This window comes from Hylobates moloch, unplaced genomic scaffold, assembly GCF_009828535.3.
Source record: "Hylobates moloch isolate HMO894 unplaced genomic scaffold, HMol_V3 SCAFFOLD_6, whole genome shotgun sequence".
Lineage (NCBI taxonomy): Eukaryota > Metazoa > Chordata > Mammalia > Primates > Hylobatidae > Hylobates > Hylobates moloch.
In genome coordinates this window covers 111,348,407-111,363,299 of record NW_026652281.1, presented here as the reverse complement: position 1 = coordinate 111,363,299, position 14,893 = coordinate 111,348,407, and the positions used below count along the sequence as shown (strand labels likewise).

Below are 14,893 nucleotides of genomic sequence, written 5' to 3'. Positions count from 1 at the left end.
CATGGTGGCATGTGCCTGTGGCCTCCACTACTGAGGTGGGAAGATTCCCTGAACCAAGAAGATCCAGGCTACAGTGAGCTGTGATCATACCACTGCACTCCAGCCTGGGTGACAAAATGAGACCCTGTCTCAAAAAAAGAATTAAAAAGGAATCTTTGAGTGCTGCATTGTAGTTAGAACTCTGAAGGTAAGGAAGTAGGTACCTGAATGTCCTGTTGCATTTTCATTGATTTTATGTGACAGCTAACAATTAGTATTTAAATAGATGGCTATTTGATAGGTTTTTTAAAAACTCCTGGTATTGATGATAGGAATGCACATTTTTTTCCTAGGTAACAGGGTGAGATAGCTAATGGATTATAATCACATCTCGCTTATTTTAATGGGATCATAAATGCCTGCAATTTTATCTTAGACTGAGTCTGCCCCTTAAGCTACATTAAGTGTAAGTAAACAAATCTTTGTTAATATTGTTTAATGCCAAATGTTTTGCCTTATTTTTGTCTCCCATCTGTAGGCTAAAGAAATCCTGACAAAAGAATCCAACGTTCAAGAGGTTCGATGTCCAGTTACTGTCTGTGGAGATGTGCATGGGCAATTTCATGATCTCATGGAACTGTTTAGAATTGGTGGCAAATCACCAGATACAAATTACTTGTTTATGGGAGATTACGTTGACAGAGGATATTATTCAGTTGAAACAGTTACACTGCTTGTAGCTCTTAAGGTAATTTCAATTTTATGTTGGGGCATGTTGAAATGGGTAAGACAGTCCTCTTAAAAGTTTTTTTTCCCAATTATTTTCTCTATCTGAATGTTAAAACAAAATTCCACATTTAGGAATGCATATGTTCAGGTTTCGGACTTACAAATCATAGGCGTCTGCGTTCTGGGTAAGGGGATGGTACAGAATCAAAACAAAAGGAAGAGAACGAATGCCTCAGTCAGATTGTTTGAAAAAATAGGCTGGGTGTGGTGGCTTACGCCTGTAATCCCAGCACTTTGGGACGCTGAGGTAGGCAGATCACCTGAGGTCAGGAGTTTGAAACCAGCATGGAGAACATGGTGAAGCCCCATCTCTACTAAAAGTACAAAAAACTAGCCAGGGGTGGTGGCGGGTGCCTGTAATCCCAGCTACTCTGGAGCCTGAGGCAGCAGAATTGCTTGAACCTGGGAGGCGGAGGTTGCAGTGAGCTGAGATTGCGCCACTGCACGCCAGCCTGGACAACAGCGAGACTGTCTCAAAAAAAAAAAAAAAAAAAAGAAAAAGAAAAGAAAAATGTTAGAGGGCTGGTCAAATAGATATTTTAGTTCAGTAAATTGGTGTATGGAGAGGTAATATAATTAGGTTTGTGTTTTTAGATACTTTTGAAGTATTATAAATGTATAAACATACTAAATGTCAAAATGTTTAAATCAGCTGGTCATGGTGGCTCGTGGCTATAATCCCAGCACTTTGGGAGGACAGGACAAGGTGGGCATATTGCTGAAGTCCAAGAGTTTGAGAGCAGCCTGGGCAACATAGTGAGACCTCATCTACAGAAAAATAATAATAATAATTAACCAAGTGTGGTGGCACAGGCCTGTAGTCCCAGCTACTCAGGCTGAGGTGGGGAGAGTGCTTGAGCCCAGGAGGTCGTGGCTGCAATGAGACTTCATCTTGCCACCCTACAACTCTAGCTTGGGGAGCAGTGAGGCCCTGTCTCAAAAAAAAAAAAAAAAAAATACCGAGGAAGAAGTTCAAGAAAAAAAATTTTTCTGAGAAAGAAACTCAAGGAAACATTTGCTGTAAATATTTAACAGTGAATATTATGTACATTACATACATTATGTATGTACATATGGTTTATCTCAGTTGAATAGTTTCCAGCCATTAACCATGACAGTAATAATCTAGAATAGGCTGGGTGCAGTGGTTCACGCCTGTTATCTCAACACTTTGGGAGGCTGGGGAAGGCGGGAAGGATCACTTGAGTCCAGGAGTTTAAGAACAGCCTGGTCAACATAAACCCCATCTCTACAAAAAGTTTTAAAAAATAGCCAGGTGCAGTGGTGCATGCTTGTAGTCGCAGCTACTCAGGAAGCTGAGGTGGGAGGATCACTTGAACCTGGGAGGTCAAGGCTACAGTGAGCCATGATGCACCACTGCACTGTAGCTGTGTGACAGAGCAAGACCCCTGTGTCTTTAAAAAACAAAAATCTATAACGGTAAAAATGATAACCGAAAAAAGCAAGTTCCAAAATTACATGCATTACATGCCAGTTGTAGCTTTGCAAAGTGTACCGATGATGATATGAACATGAAGCAAAAGATGGTAAATAGCTGTTAGGGTGGCAGGCTTTCCCTTTAAATAAATTGTTTGACTTTACCTTTACCCAAAAATCTTGGGGAGATTTTTTTTTTCCTAGGCAACAGACTCATTTTTATTAAAGAATATTCAAAATGATAAATGGCTGTCACAGACTTTCCTAATATTAGAGCAGCAGTGAGATGTGGTTTTAGCGTGAGCTGAATTTTCTTGATTAATATCTGAATTGTGTAAAGTGCTACAAAATATTTTTGGAGATCGTTATTTTCTGCATCTGTAAAATGAAGGAGTTGGACTAGATGGTGGAAGGTTTCTGCAGTGACTCCAAATACTATGAAAAGAGCTAACCTGTGCTAAAAACCCAGGATGAATCCCAGTGCTCAAAGAGGAACGAATGTGCTACCTTTAAGAGTTTATGCAAGCAGCCTGGGCAACCTAGTGAGACTTCATCTCTTCAGAAAACAATTTTAGCCAGACATGGTGACATGTGCTGTAGTCCTAGCCACTCTGGAGGCTGAGGTGGGAGGATTGCATGAGCCTAGGAATTTGAGGCTGCGGTGAGCTACATCACTGCATTTGAGCCTGGGCGACAGAGTGAGACCCTATCTGGGGGGAAAAAACTTACTCATGGAGGTTAATGGGCTGAATTGTAGCCCCCAAAATTCATTTGTCTAAGTCCTAACCCACAGCACCTCAGAATGTGACTGTATTTGGACAGGTAATTAAAGTAAAGTGGGGTCACATGGTTGGACCCTAATCCAGTGTAAGTGGTATCCTTATTGGAGATTAGGACACAGATGGGGAGAAGATAAGACAGATGGAGAAGATGAGCATCCATAAATCAAGGAGAGAGGCCATCAGAAGAAACCAACTCTGCTGACACCTTGATCTTGGACTTCTGCCTCTGGAACTGTGAGGAAGTAAATTTCTGTTGTTTAAGCCACCTATTCTCTGATGCTTTGTTGTGGCAGCCTTAGCAAAAGAATACCGGGGGGAAAGGATGTTTCTTTCAGTAAATGGTGCTGAAGCAAATGGATCAGAATGTATTGTAGAACTAAATGTAAGAGCTAAAGGTACAAAACTTCCAGAATAAATCAGAAAATCTTTGTCAGTTTAGGTAAAGATTCTTAGATATAACAAAAGCACAATCCATAAAAAATTGAAAAATTTGACTTTATCAAAATTAAGATTATGTTTCTTCAGAAGATGACACCAGAAAAAAAGTACTTGTATTCAGATATTAAAAAAAAAACAAAACTTTTACAGCTCAATAACAAGACAGATAATTGTTAAATGGGCAAAATATTTGAATAGATAGTTAACCTAAGAAGATGATACATGAGTGGTCAGTGAGCACATGAAAAGATGCTTGATATCAGTTGTAATCAGGGAAATGCAAATTAAAGTAATTGAGATACTACTTCACATCTATTAGAATGGCCGTAATCAGTAAGGTTGATAATACCAAGTGTTGGTTAATACCGGAGATTAAACTCTTCATGCATTGCTGGTGGGAATATAACATGGTCTAGGTACTTTGAAAAACAGTTTGACTGTTTCTCAAAAAGTTAATTACCAGGTGATCCAACAATTGTATTCTTAGGAATCTTCCTAAAAGAAATGAAAGCATATGTCCTCAGAAAAACTTCCATGCATATGATTATAGCAACATTATTCATAGTAGCCAAAAACCTCAGTAACATAATTGCCAGTTCATCTTACCTGTGAGTAGAGAAACAAAAAATGGTATAGCCATACAGTGAAGGACTGTGCAACTATGAAAAGGAACAAACCACTGATCTATGCCAGAACATGGGTGAGCCTCAAAAATATTCTAAGTGATATTTAGCCAAAAGACTACATTTTGTATTCCATTTATATGACATTTCTAGAAAAGACAAACTCAAGACAGAAAGTAAATCAGTGGTTGCCAGGAGCTAGAGTGGGAGTGGAGAGTGACTGCAGGAGGGATCTTTTTGGGATATTGGAAAGGTACTAAAACTGGATTGTGGTGATTGTTGCATAACTATAAATTTGTGAAAAGTTACTGAACTGTAAAGTAATTTATGGGGTTTTATAGCCCATTGATTATGTTTGGTATAAAGTTGGTGGTAGAGGGAGTTTGATTTTAGTTGAGATGAGGTGGGCAAACACCCCATGGGCATTTAAAAATTTTGTAGAGCTGTGGTTTTGGTTCAGTATGATATGAGGATGTGTGCTGTTTTTTAAACAAAATTGTAACTGCATTTTTTTCTATAGAAAGTTTCTTGAATTTTCATTGGTTTTTGAAAGAGCTAGTTGTTTATGTTTTGCATTTTATCGTTTTAGGTTCGTTACCGTGAACGCATCACCATTCTTCGAGGGAATCATGAGAGCAGACAGATCACACAAGTTTATGGTTTCTATGATGAGTGTTTAAGAAAATACGGAAATGCAAATGTTTGGAAATATTTTACAGATCTTTTTGACTATCTTCCTCTCACTGCCTTGGTGGATGGGCAGGTATGTGGATCTAAAACTCATTGCTGATTATTTCAGAGAATCTGCTTTCCTTAGTGTTCAGATGCTCATGACTCTTTCCACTCTTACACCCCTTTGGGGATATTTTTTAGTAGATATTGATAGCATTCATTCAAACTTAAAAAAAGTTTAATTACAAATGTGTCCAACTTTTTTAAGTGCATTATTCTTTATATCAGGCACTGAACTATATGGTGGGATCACAGGGGTGGGGGTGATGTAGCCCATTTACCCTCTCAGACTGTTTTTGGACAAGTTTGGGAGATGTAAGGAGCTAATTATTGGCCTAGGTAGATGTGCATACAAAAGAACTTACAATAAAATTTTATGAGTATGAAGATACTAGTCTCTGGCAGGGGGCAGGAGTGATATCCAAGAAGTTTTCTCAAAGGAGCTGTTTGAGGTGGAGTCTGGGTGTGACAGTGATGGTCTGTTAGGAAGAACGGGAGTGTACTCAATAGTTTAGAGTGGGCTGGAGCAAAGATGAACCCTGCAAAGTCAAGTCTCATTCAGGCAGAGCACAGAAACACCAGAGGGGCCAAGTGATGGGGGTGCCCAGCTCATTTTTAAAAATTTTTATAGAGACACAGGGTCTTGCTCTGTTGCTCAGGTTGGTCTCAAACTCCTGGCCTCAAGCAATCCTCCTGCCTCAGCTTCCCAAAGTGCTGGGGTTACAGGCATGAGCCACTGTGCCCAGCCAAGAATGTTTACAAATTTTTTAGGTAAGGTTAACCTTTTAAACCACTCTTTTCAGATCTTTTGTCTACATGGTGGTCTCTCGCCATCTATAGATACACTGGATCATATCAGAGCACTTGATCGCCTACAAGAAGTTCCCCATGAGGTATGACTTGTATTTGATCAAATATTTTCAGAAAACTTACTAGGGAGTGGAGAAGTTTAATTGTAAGTTCATTAGATGTATTCTCATATAATTCTCAAAAACAACTTGAGGTGTGAGCACTCTTGTCTGCCCTGTTGTTCAAAAGAAGCTGACATTAAGAAACCTGCCAAGATCACAACAGCCGTGGAGCTGGGCTTATTAGGACCTAGGTTGTCTGTCTTAGACTCTGCAATTTGCATAATGTAGGCAGATTAATTAGGGCATGTTGCTGCTGGGTCCCATGGATGTCAACTGTGTCTCATAAAGTCTGCTGGAAAATACATCTTACTTGATGCAGATGTTTGACTTCAACTGCACAGTCTATTAGCATTGTCCACAAACATCACTCAAAAAGGGTGACTTAGGGTGCTGCTTCTGATGAATTACTCAAATAATGTGTTAACCATGTTTGTAAAAGGCATTTTATAACTTGAAGTTATTTTTTAGGGTCCAATGTGTGACTTGCTGTGGTCAGATCCAGATGACCGTGGTGGTTGGGGTATATCTCCTCGAGGAGCTGGTTACACCTTTGGGCAAGATATTTCTGAGACATTTAATCATGCCAATGGCCTCACGTTGGTGTCTAGAGCTCACCAGCTAGTGATGGAGGTATGCTGTGTTCTCTGAAATAAGATTTGTTTTTTTAGTAAACTTAAGGAAAGAAGATATTAGGGAGTTTTAAATTAATGACATTTGTGAGAAATTCCATCTATTCCTTCTGATGAGTTTACCACAGCCTAAGCCTTTTCAGTAGATGCATACTACTAGAATTAAAAGCTCAAGCTTTTGATTACAATGAATCCATTAACATGTTTTCAGAGAAATCTGAATGACTAGGAAGTATTTGGGATTTAAGAGTGGGAAAGTAAGATATAGGGAGTTGGAGTGCATGTATAATATTTTATGATCCCAGTGTTATTTCATATATTTAACATGTATGTATGTAGGAGAGACTGGAAAGAAATGCACGAAAATGTTTTAAGTGGTCCTTTGGATGGTACGATTACAGGTGATTTGAAAGAAGGGAAAGAGGCAAAGGTTCTTGACATGGCGCACTGATTAGCATATTTTTAAAATAAGGTCCTAATTAGATTAATACTAGTACAGCTCTGTGGTTATCAATAAAATCTGACTTTGCTAAAGATAAAGAAATTTGTGAACAATACTAAACAAAAAGTAACAAAAGTAGCTCATGCATTCAGATAGATGGATTTTGAGGAAATGAGGCTGGAGATCCTAGAGGCATATTGCATTTGTTCCTGAGCAGTGAACAACTTACAGGCCTTTACCTGTGACTGACAAAATTGGTAAGGTTCTGGTCTCCAGGATTAAGTGTATCTACTTCTCTAGGGAATGGCCACTTAAATACTCATTCTTAAATCATGTTTTAAGGCCACTGCAATAGAAGAGGCTAATGAGACACTATCATTTACAGCAAGACAGATACATGAGAAGCATTTCATTCTTTGGTGGTTGCTGCTGTTTGTTAAAAGTTTTTTTTTTTTTTTTTTTTTTTTTTGTACTAAAAAAAAAAGTTTCGTAATTAGGGGGAAAATAAATACATGTGTATCTTACAGGTTGTATGAAGTACAGCAAATTATTAAGTCATCCAGAAAAAAAGCATTAACATTTCGTAAGCCCCTTTGGCAGGGTTGGGAATGAGTAGAGATTTTTTTCTCTCTTGAGTGAAGTAACATTTAGTTGAATTGAGGGAGTAGAGTAAGATTTTTGTCTCCTTTTCCTTGTAGGGATATAACTGGTGCCATGACCGGAATGTAGTAACGATTTTCAGTGCTCCAAACTATTGTTATCGTTGTGGTAACCAAGCTGCAATCATGGAACTTGACGATACTCTAAAATACTCTTTGTAAGTATTTCTACCTGAACATTTTATTGCATTACTGCATATGTAGGTTTTTGGTTTATTTATTTTGAGAGAGAGGGTGTCACTATATTGCCCAGTCTTATCTCCAACTCCTAGGCTGAAGTGATCCTTTCACCTTGGCCTCCTAGAGTGTTGGGGTTACAAGTATAAGATACACTGCCCAGCCTGAATACACAGTTTAAATGTGAGGTTTAAGAGTTTAAGGGGGCCAGGTGCGGTGGCTCACGCCTGTAATCCCAGCACTTTGGAAGTCTTAGGCGGGTGGATCACCTGAGGTCAGGAGTTCGAGACAAGCCTGACCAACATGGGAAACCCCTTCTCTACTAAAACTACAAAAATTAGCCCAGTGTGGTGGCACCTGCCTGTAATCCCAGCTACTCAGGAGGCTGAGGCAGGAGAATTGCTTGAATCTGGGAGGCAGAAGTTGCAGTGAGCCAAGATTGCACCACTGCGCTCCAGCCTGGGCAACAGAGTGAGACTTCGTCTCCAAAAAGTGTTTATTAAGGGATTATGCTATGTTAGATTCCAACTTTTATTTTTAAGTTTTTGTTTTTTTTTTTAATGGATCTACATTGAAACACACCAACAGGAACTTATTATATATAGATCTTCGTATGAATTACTAGGTTTTTCACTTTTAAAACCATGTTTTGTGTTTTTTTGTTGTTTGTTTGTTTGTTTTTGAGACGGAATCTCACTCTGTCGCCCAGGCTGGAGTGCAGTGGTGCGATCTTGGCTCACTGCAAGCTCCGCCTCCTGGGTTCACGCCATTCTCCTGCCTCAGCCTCCCGAGTAGCTGGGACTACAGGCGCCCGCCACCATGCCCGGCTAATTTTTTGTATTTTTAGTAGAGATGGGGTTTCACCGTGTTAGCCAGGATGGTCTCGATCTCCTGACCTCGTGTTCCGCCCGCCTCAGCCTCCCAAAGTGCCGGGATTACAGGCATGAGCCACTGCGCCTGGCCAACCATGTTTTGTTTTGTTTGAAATTTCAGTCAAGGTAAAAACCATGTTTTTATAAAAGCATAGTCTCTGTGGCTGAAGTTGCCTTGACTCTTTCAAGGGGAGTACAGTTAACAGACCATTATCATTAAGGTTCTGTTACATTAAGACAAGCCGAAATTGAAGAGGAAGTGTAAAGTTTGGAAGACTCATGTTCTTGATTTTGATTGTCAGTACATGGAGGTCTTGGAACATAAACCATGAATCTGTCTTGTTTTTCAGCTTGCAGTTTGACCCAGCACCTCGTAGAGGCGAGCCACATGTTACTCGTCGTACCCCAGACTACTTCCTGTAATGAAATTTTAAACTTGTACAGTATTGCCATGAACCATATATCGACCTAATGGAAATGGGAAGAGCAACAGTAACTCCAAAGTGTCAGAAAATAGTTAACATTCAAAAAACTTGTTTTCACATGGACCAAAAGATGTGCCATATAAACATACAAAGCCTCTTGTCATCAACAGCCGTGACCACTTTAGAATGAAACAGTTCATTGCATGCTGAAGCGACATTGTTGGTCAAGAAACCAGTTTCTGGCATAGCGCTATTTGTAGTTACTTTTGCTTTCTCTGAGAGACTGCAGATAATAAGATGTAAACATTAACACCTCGTGAATACAATTTAACTTCCATTTAGCTATAGCTTTACTCAGCATGACTGTAGATAAGGATAGCAGCAAACAATCATTGGAGCTTAATGAACATTTTTAAAAATAAGTACCAAGGCCTCCCTTCTACTTGTGAGTTTTGAAATCATTCTTTTTATTTTCAGGGATACCGTTTAATTTAATTATATGATTTGTCTGCACTCAGTTTATTCCCTACTCAAATCTCAGCCCCATGTTGTTCTTTGTTCTTGTCAGAACCTGGTGAGTTGTTTTGAACAGAACTGTTTTTTCCCCTTCCTGTAAGACGATGTGACTGCACAAGAGCACTGCAGTGTTTTTCATAATAAACTTGTGAACTAAGAACTGAGAAGGTCAAATTTTAATTGTATCAATGGGCAAGACTGGTGCTGTTTATTAAAAAAGTTAAATCGAGTAAATTAGAATTTGTAGACATGTAGATAAAATAAAAATCAAGGGCGCTACATAACCTCTCTGGTAACTCCTTGACATTCTTCAGATTAACTTCAGGATTTATTTGTATTTCACATATTACAATTTGTCACATTGTTGGTGTGCACCTTGTGGGTTCTTCCTGCATATTAACTTGTTTGTGAGAAAGGAAATCTGTGCTGCTTCAGTAAGACTTAATTGTAAAACCATATAACTTGAGATTTAAGTCTTTGGGTTTTGTTTTAATAAAACAGCATGTTTTCAGGTAGAGCTTAAACTAAATGATGTGTTTACTTAGTGCAGTTTCTGGTTATGAATATTATATTGCTATGTGTATATTATATGGACTCTTTAAAATGATTGACAGATTGGCAAATTCTTAAATCTTTGTACATTGTTGAGTCATATGTTCTTAGAGTTAAATTTGTCTCAGATAAGAAAGTGTTAAAGCATTAGCCTTTGTCAAGTTCTTTGAGTGATACTAGTGAAACCAAATAGAAAACTATTGTTGGATCATGATTTAGTCTTATGTACATTCACCCGAAGACAAAAATGGTACTTAAAGTGGCAGTGTTCAACATTTAATGAGTTTTTCCCCCTTTTATCCTTCGAATAGGATTAGATGTTTAAAAAAAGTTCTTCTATGGGAACTAATATTTGATATTTTAACCTACCAGAGTAAACAGGAACACTTAATCATACTTGTGAGTGTAGTAAATAAAAGTTTTCTTGCTTTGTGCTGTGTTGAATCTGGGACCAACAGGGAAATTATAGCATATCCCCTTTCTAAAATGTTTGAGGAACACATACATACCAAATGTCTTTTCTGATCTAATTGATAGTATTTTTAGTGGCTTGTGGAGTTAATTTTCTAAAGCAAAAGGCTGTTAGGGTTTCTTCATTTCATTTCATTCTTTTCTTTCACAAGAAATACATTCTCTGTGTGTCTTTTTTGTTGCTCTGTCACTCTATGCCCTTTCTCTCCGACTGAAAAAATAGCTTATCCATGTGCAGTGGTTTTAATACCCAAGTAATCTAGACACCAAGCAGCTGTTTTTCAGGTCCTGTGATATCAGAATTGACCAAGGAATACGTATATTGTAATTGACACATGGTGTAATCTTCCAGGTACAAATTCTCTAAATTTTGTGGTTAGCAGAATGGGACTTGTGACAAGAATAGCTTGGTTTTAGCATAACTAGGGTTTAAAAGAATTGTTTAATTATAGAGACTGACTGGGCTTTGGCCATCTAAACTGGAAAGTGTTAGTACCCTACCTTCTTTTGAAAATGGCTATGGTAAGGAAAATGTGTTAGTAAATTATGTATTTTCTTTAAAAAGACATAATTATGGTTGGATGGGAATCACTAAGTTGGGTGTTAACTGTTGTCTCAATTAGTAACATTAGGATTTTCATTAATAAACTTAAAAAGCTTGCCCTAAGAACAGGCCTGGCACGGTGGCTCATGCCTGTAATCCCAACACTTTGGGAGACGGGCGGATCACTTGAGGTCAGGAGTTGAAGAGCAGCCTGGCCAACATGGCAAAACCCCATCTCTACAAAAAACACAAAACTCAGGCCGGGCTTGGTGGCATACCATAGTCCCAGCTACTTGGGAGGCTGAGGTGAGAGGATCGCCTGAGCCCAGGAGGCAGAGGTTGCAGTGGGCTGAGATTGTGCCACTATACTCCAGTCTGGGTGACAGAGCCAGACCCTGTCTCAAAAATAAAGAGGATTCTGAGTTTGTATAGTGAGGGCCTGCAGAAATTTTGAAACTTACTTTGTAAGGTTACAGTGAATTTGTACATGATGTGCTCATGTCTTGGGTTGAGTATCCTAGACATGATTTTTTCATTTGCTGCATATTAAACATTTGTTGGTTGTAGTAGGTATTTCTTAAATAGAAGTTTGTCAATATTAGATTAGTTTCAAGAAGAACTTAGCTCAGGAAAAGGATAGTTATTTCTGTGGTTCTCAGCTTTGATGCCTACAGAGATTCTGATTTACATTGCTGGAGGAGGGCCCAGGCATACATTTTTAAGTTTCCCAAGTGATTCTAATTTACATATAGGGTTAAAAACAGCCAGGCGCAGTGGCTCACGCCTGTAATCCCAGCACTTGGGGAGGCCGGGGTGGGTGGATCACCTGAGGTCAGGAGTTCGAGACCAGCCTGGCCAGCGTGGTGAAACCCCATCTCTATTAAAAATACAAAACTAACCAGTGTGGTGGCAGGAGCCTGTAATCCCAGCTACTCGGGAGGCTGAGGCAGGAGAATCACTTGAACTCAGGAGGAGGAGGTTACAGTGAGCCAAGATCGTCCCATTGCAATCCAGCCTGGGCAAAAAGAGCAAAACTCCATCTCAAAAAACAAAAACACCTCACTGCTCTGTTTCCTAAGTACATACTTAAGAAAATTGGGATACATGGTGGTGGTTCATGGACATTGATAAGGAATTAAAATGTGCCATGCGACTGTGTTTCAGTGGTGACTTTTACCTGTTTAGTATAAATATTCCTTTACTTCCAACCATAAATGTGTTCTTAGAAATGGGCCTATAGTTTAGTAATCTATAGTTTGGTAATAGGCTTGTTTGTTTTGAGATGGATTTTGGTTCTGTGAGCTAAAGCTATTTTTCATTAAAGCCTTAGTCCTCACACATTGTTTTGACATATTTCTAGTCTTCACAAACTTTTTTAATTTAGATTTTTTTCCCTTCACAAGTATACATCTGTTTTAGCAAATAGCCTTATGAAGGTTGTAGATGTATTATTTTGGGCATGCCTGGTGATCTCTATATTTTTTCCAATTACGGTTTAAGCTTTATGTTTTAGGAATATAAGTACATTTTATTTCTACTTTTTATTATATATATTTAATTGCACAAGTACTACTGTCTAGAAAAAAATGGGATGTTGCTAACACAGCATTGTTGGCTTGTAGGCAGTGCTGTTCTGTAAATAGATTGAAATGTATTTTTATCAGCTGGTATATAAATTTGAGGGAAGAAAAATGTGGACTGTGTTTGAATTGTTTAAAAGTTGAACATGGGCCGGGCGCGGTGGCTCACGCTTGTAATCCCAGCATTTTGGGAGGCCGAGGCGGGCGGATCACGAGGTCAGGAGATCGAGACCACGGTGAAACCCCGTCTCTACTAAAAATACAAAAAATTAGCCGGGCGTGGTGGCGGGCGCCTGTAGTCCCAGCTACTCGGAGAGGCTGAGGCAGGAGAATGGCGTGAACCCGGGAGGCGGAGCTTGCAGTGAGCCGAGATTGCGCCACTGCACTCCAGCCTGGGCGACAGAGCGAGACTCCGTCTCAAAAAAAAAAAAAAAAAAGTTGAACATAACAAAGATCAGTGGTAACCAAGTAAGTGATATAGGCAACAGACCCCAGTTTGTTTTGTATTTGCTGTCATGCCTGGACCAGAATTCCTCATTCCCAAGAGTGAAAGAGGAAATAATTATAGCTAATGAGTGAATGCTGGAAAAAGTCACACTTTTTTGTTTTTTAAGGAAAAGCACAAACCATCATGTCTGAGGTTGAATTTAATTAAGTACAGTCGGGACATCCATAGTCAAGGGTTCCACATCTGAGGATTCAGCCAACCATGGGCTGAAAATATTTTTGGGAAAAGGAACCAATAAAAACCAACGCAGTGGCCAGGCGCAGTGCCTCACGCCCATAATCCCAGCACTTTAGGAGGCGGAGGCAGGGGTGGGGGGGATCACCGGAGTTCAGGAGTTAAAGACCAGCCTGGCCAACATGGTGAAACCCCATCTCTACTAAAAATACAAGAATTAGCTGGGCATGGTGGTGTGCGCCTATAATCCCCGCTACTCGGGAGGCTGAGGCAGGAGAATCCCTTGAATCTGGGAGGTGGAGGTTGCAGTGAGCCAAGATAGAGCCACTGCACTTCAGCCTGGCCAACAGTGCAAGACTCCATCTAAAAAAAAAAAAAATACAATGTAACTATTTACATAGCAATTTCATTGTTTAGGTATTATGAGTAATCCATGATTTAAAGTATAGTCATCTGGTCAGTATCCACAGAGTTTGCATCAAATGAGTCAACCAACCTGGGATTGAAAATGCAGCGTTCTTTTTTCTTCCCCCTGAGACGGAGTCTCGCTCTGTCACCCAGGTTGGGGTGCAGTGGCACGATCTTGGCTCACTGCAACCTGTGCCTCCCGGGTTCAAGTGAGTCTCCTGCCTCAGCCTCCCAAGTAGCTGGGATTACAGGCGCGCCTCACTGCGCCCAGCTAATTTTGTATTTTTAGTAGAGACGGTTTCACCATGTTGGCCAGACTGGTCTGAAACTCCCAACCTCAGGCGCTCCACCTGCCTCGGCCTCCCAACGTGCTGGGATTACAGGCAAGAGCCACCGCGCCTGGCCGAAAAATGCAGTATTCTCGAATGCAGAACCCACTGGTAAAGGGGACTGAGTTCCAGACTTGACTATCCAAGGGAGGTGTCCTGGATCCAGTCTCCCAAAGTTACTGAGGGATGACTAGTTTGTATCCTCAACAGGCTTGTGAGAAGTAGCCAGGATTTTGTCTACTCTGCGTACGATGCTGCTAATGCAGCAAACCGCTGCTCTTATTTTACTACTTGGGTCCCTTTGGAATCTATTTTGAGATAGCCTCAGTCATGGTGTGCAATCTTCTCAACCATTCAGTGTTTTGTTAGTGGGAAGGATTTTAATGTGTTCTTCCTGCCGGGCGCAGTGCTTATGCCTGTAATCCTGTCACTATGGGAGTCCGAGGTGGGTGGATCACTTGAGGCCTAGAGTTGAAGATGAGCCTGGCCAACATGGTGAAATCCTGTCTCCACTAAAAATACAAAAACTAGCTGGGTGTGATGGTACTTACCTGTAATACCAGCTAGTTGGGAGACTGAGACTAAATCGCTTGAAACCGGGAAGCAGAGGTTGCAGTGAGCCGAGATCGCGCCATTGCACTCCAGCCTGGGAGACTCTGTCTTGAAAAAAATATATTTTTAAAAGCTTTCTTCCAAGAAATAATTTAGCTGTTCTTTCTTAGTGCGGTGGTAGGTTGTAGCCACCTGCAAGCGAGATTACTGATGGTGGAAGTCAAAGGCCAGAATCGTGATAGGAAAGGAAGTTAAGAGTGCTTCTTGCTCCATAGAACACTAGGAAGACCACAAGGGAATGTCATTAAAGCTATTAGAAATGCCCAAAGCTGTTGAGTGCCTCTACCTCAAGGCTTAGCATACC

The 14,893-nt window shown here is 40.1% G+C and overlaps 1 protein-coding gene across 1 annotated transcript in view; it reads left to right on the top strand.

The window, feature by feature from the left end:
* The window catches only part of PPP2CA (protein phosphatase 2 catalytic subunit alpha), a 29,570-nt gene extending 19,630 nt beyond the window's left edge, over window positions 1-9,940 (top strand). The window contains exons 2-7 of the mRNA XM_032157919.3: window positions 518-727; window positions 4,638-4,811; window positions 5,584-5,673; window positions 6,160-6,321; window positions 7,461-7,579; window positions 8,821-9,940. Coding sequence (XP_032013810.1) covers window positions 518-727; window positions 4,638-4,811; window positions 5,584-5,673; window positions 6,160-6,321; window positions 7,461-7,579; window positions 8,821-8,893 — 828 coding nt within the window. The 3' untranslated portion in view covers window positions 8,894-9,940. The remainder of the gene's footprint in view (window positions 1-517; window positions 728-4,637; window positions 4,812-5,583; window positions 5,674-6,159; window positions 6,322-7,460; window positions 7,580-8,820) is intronic.
* Window positions 9,941-14,893: the final 4,953 nt, after the last annotated feature.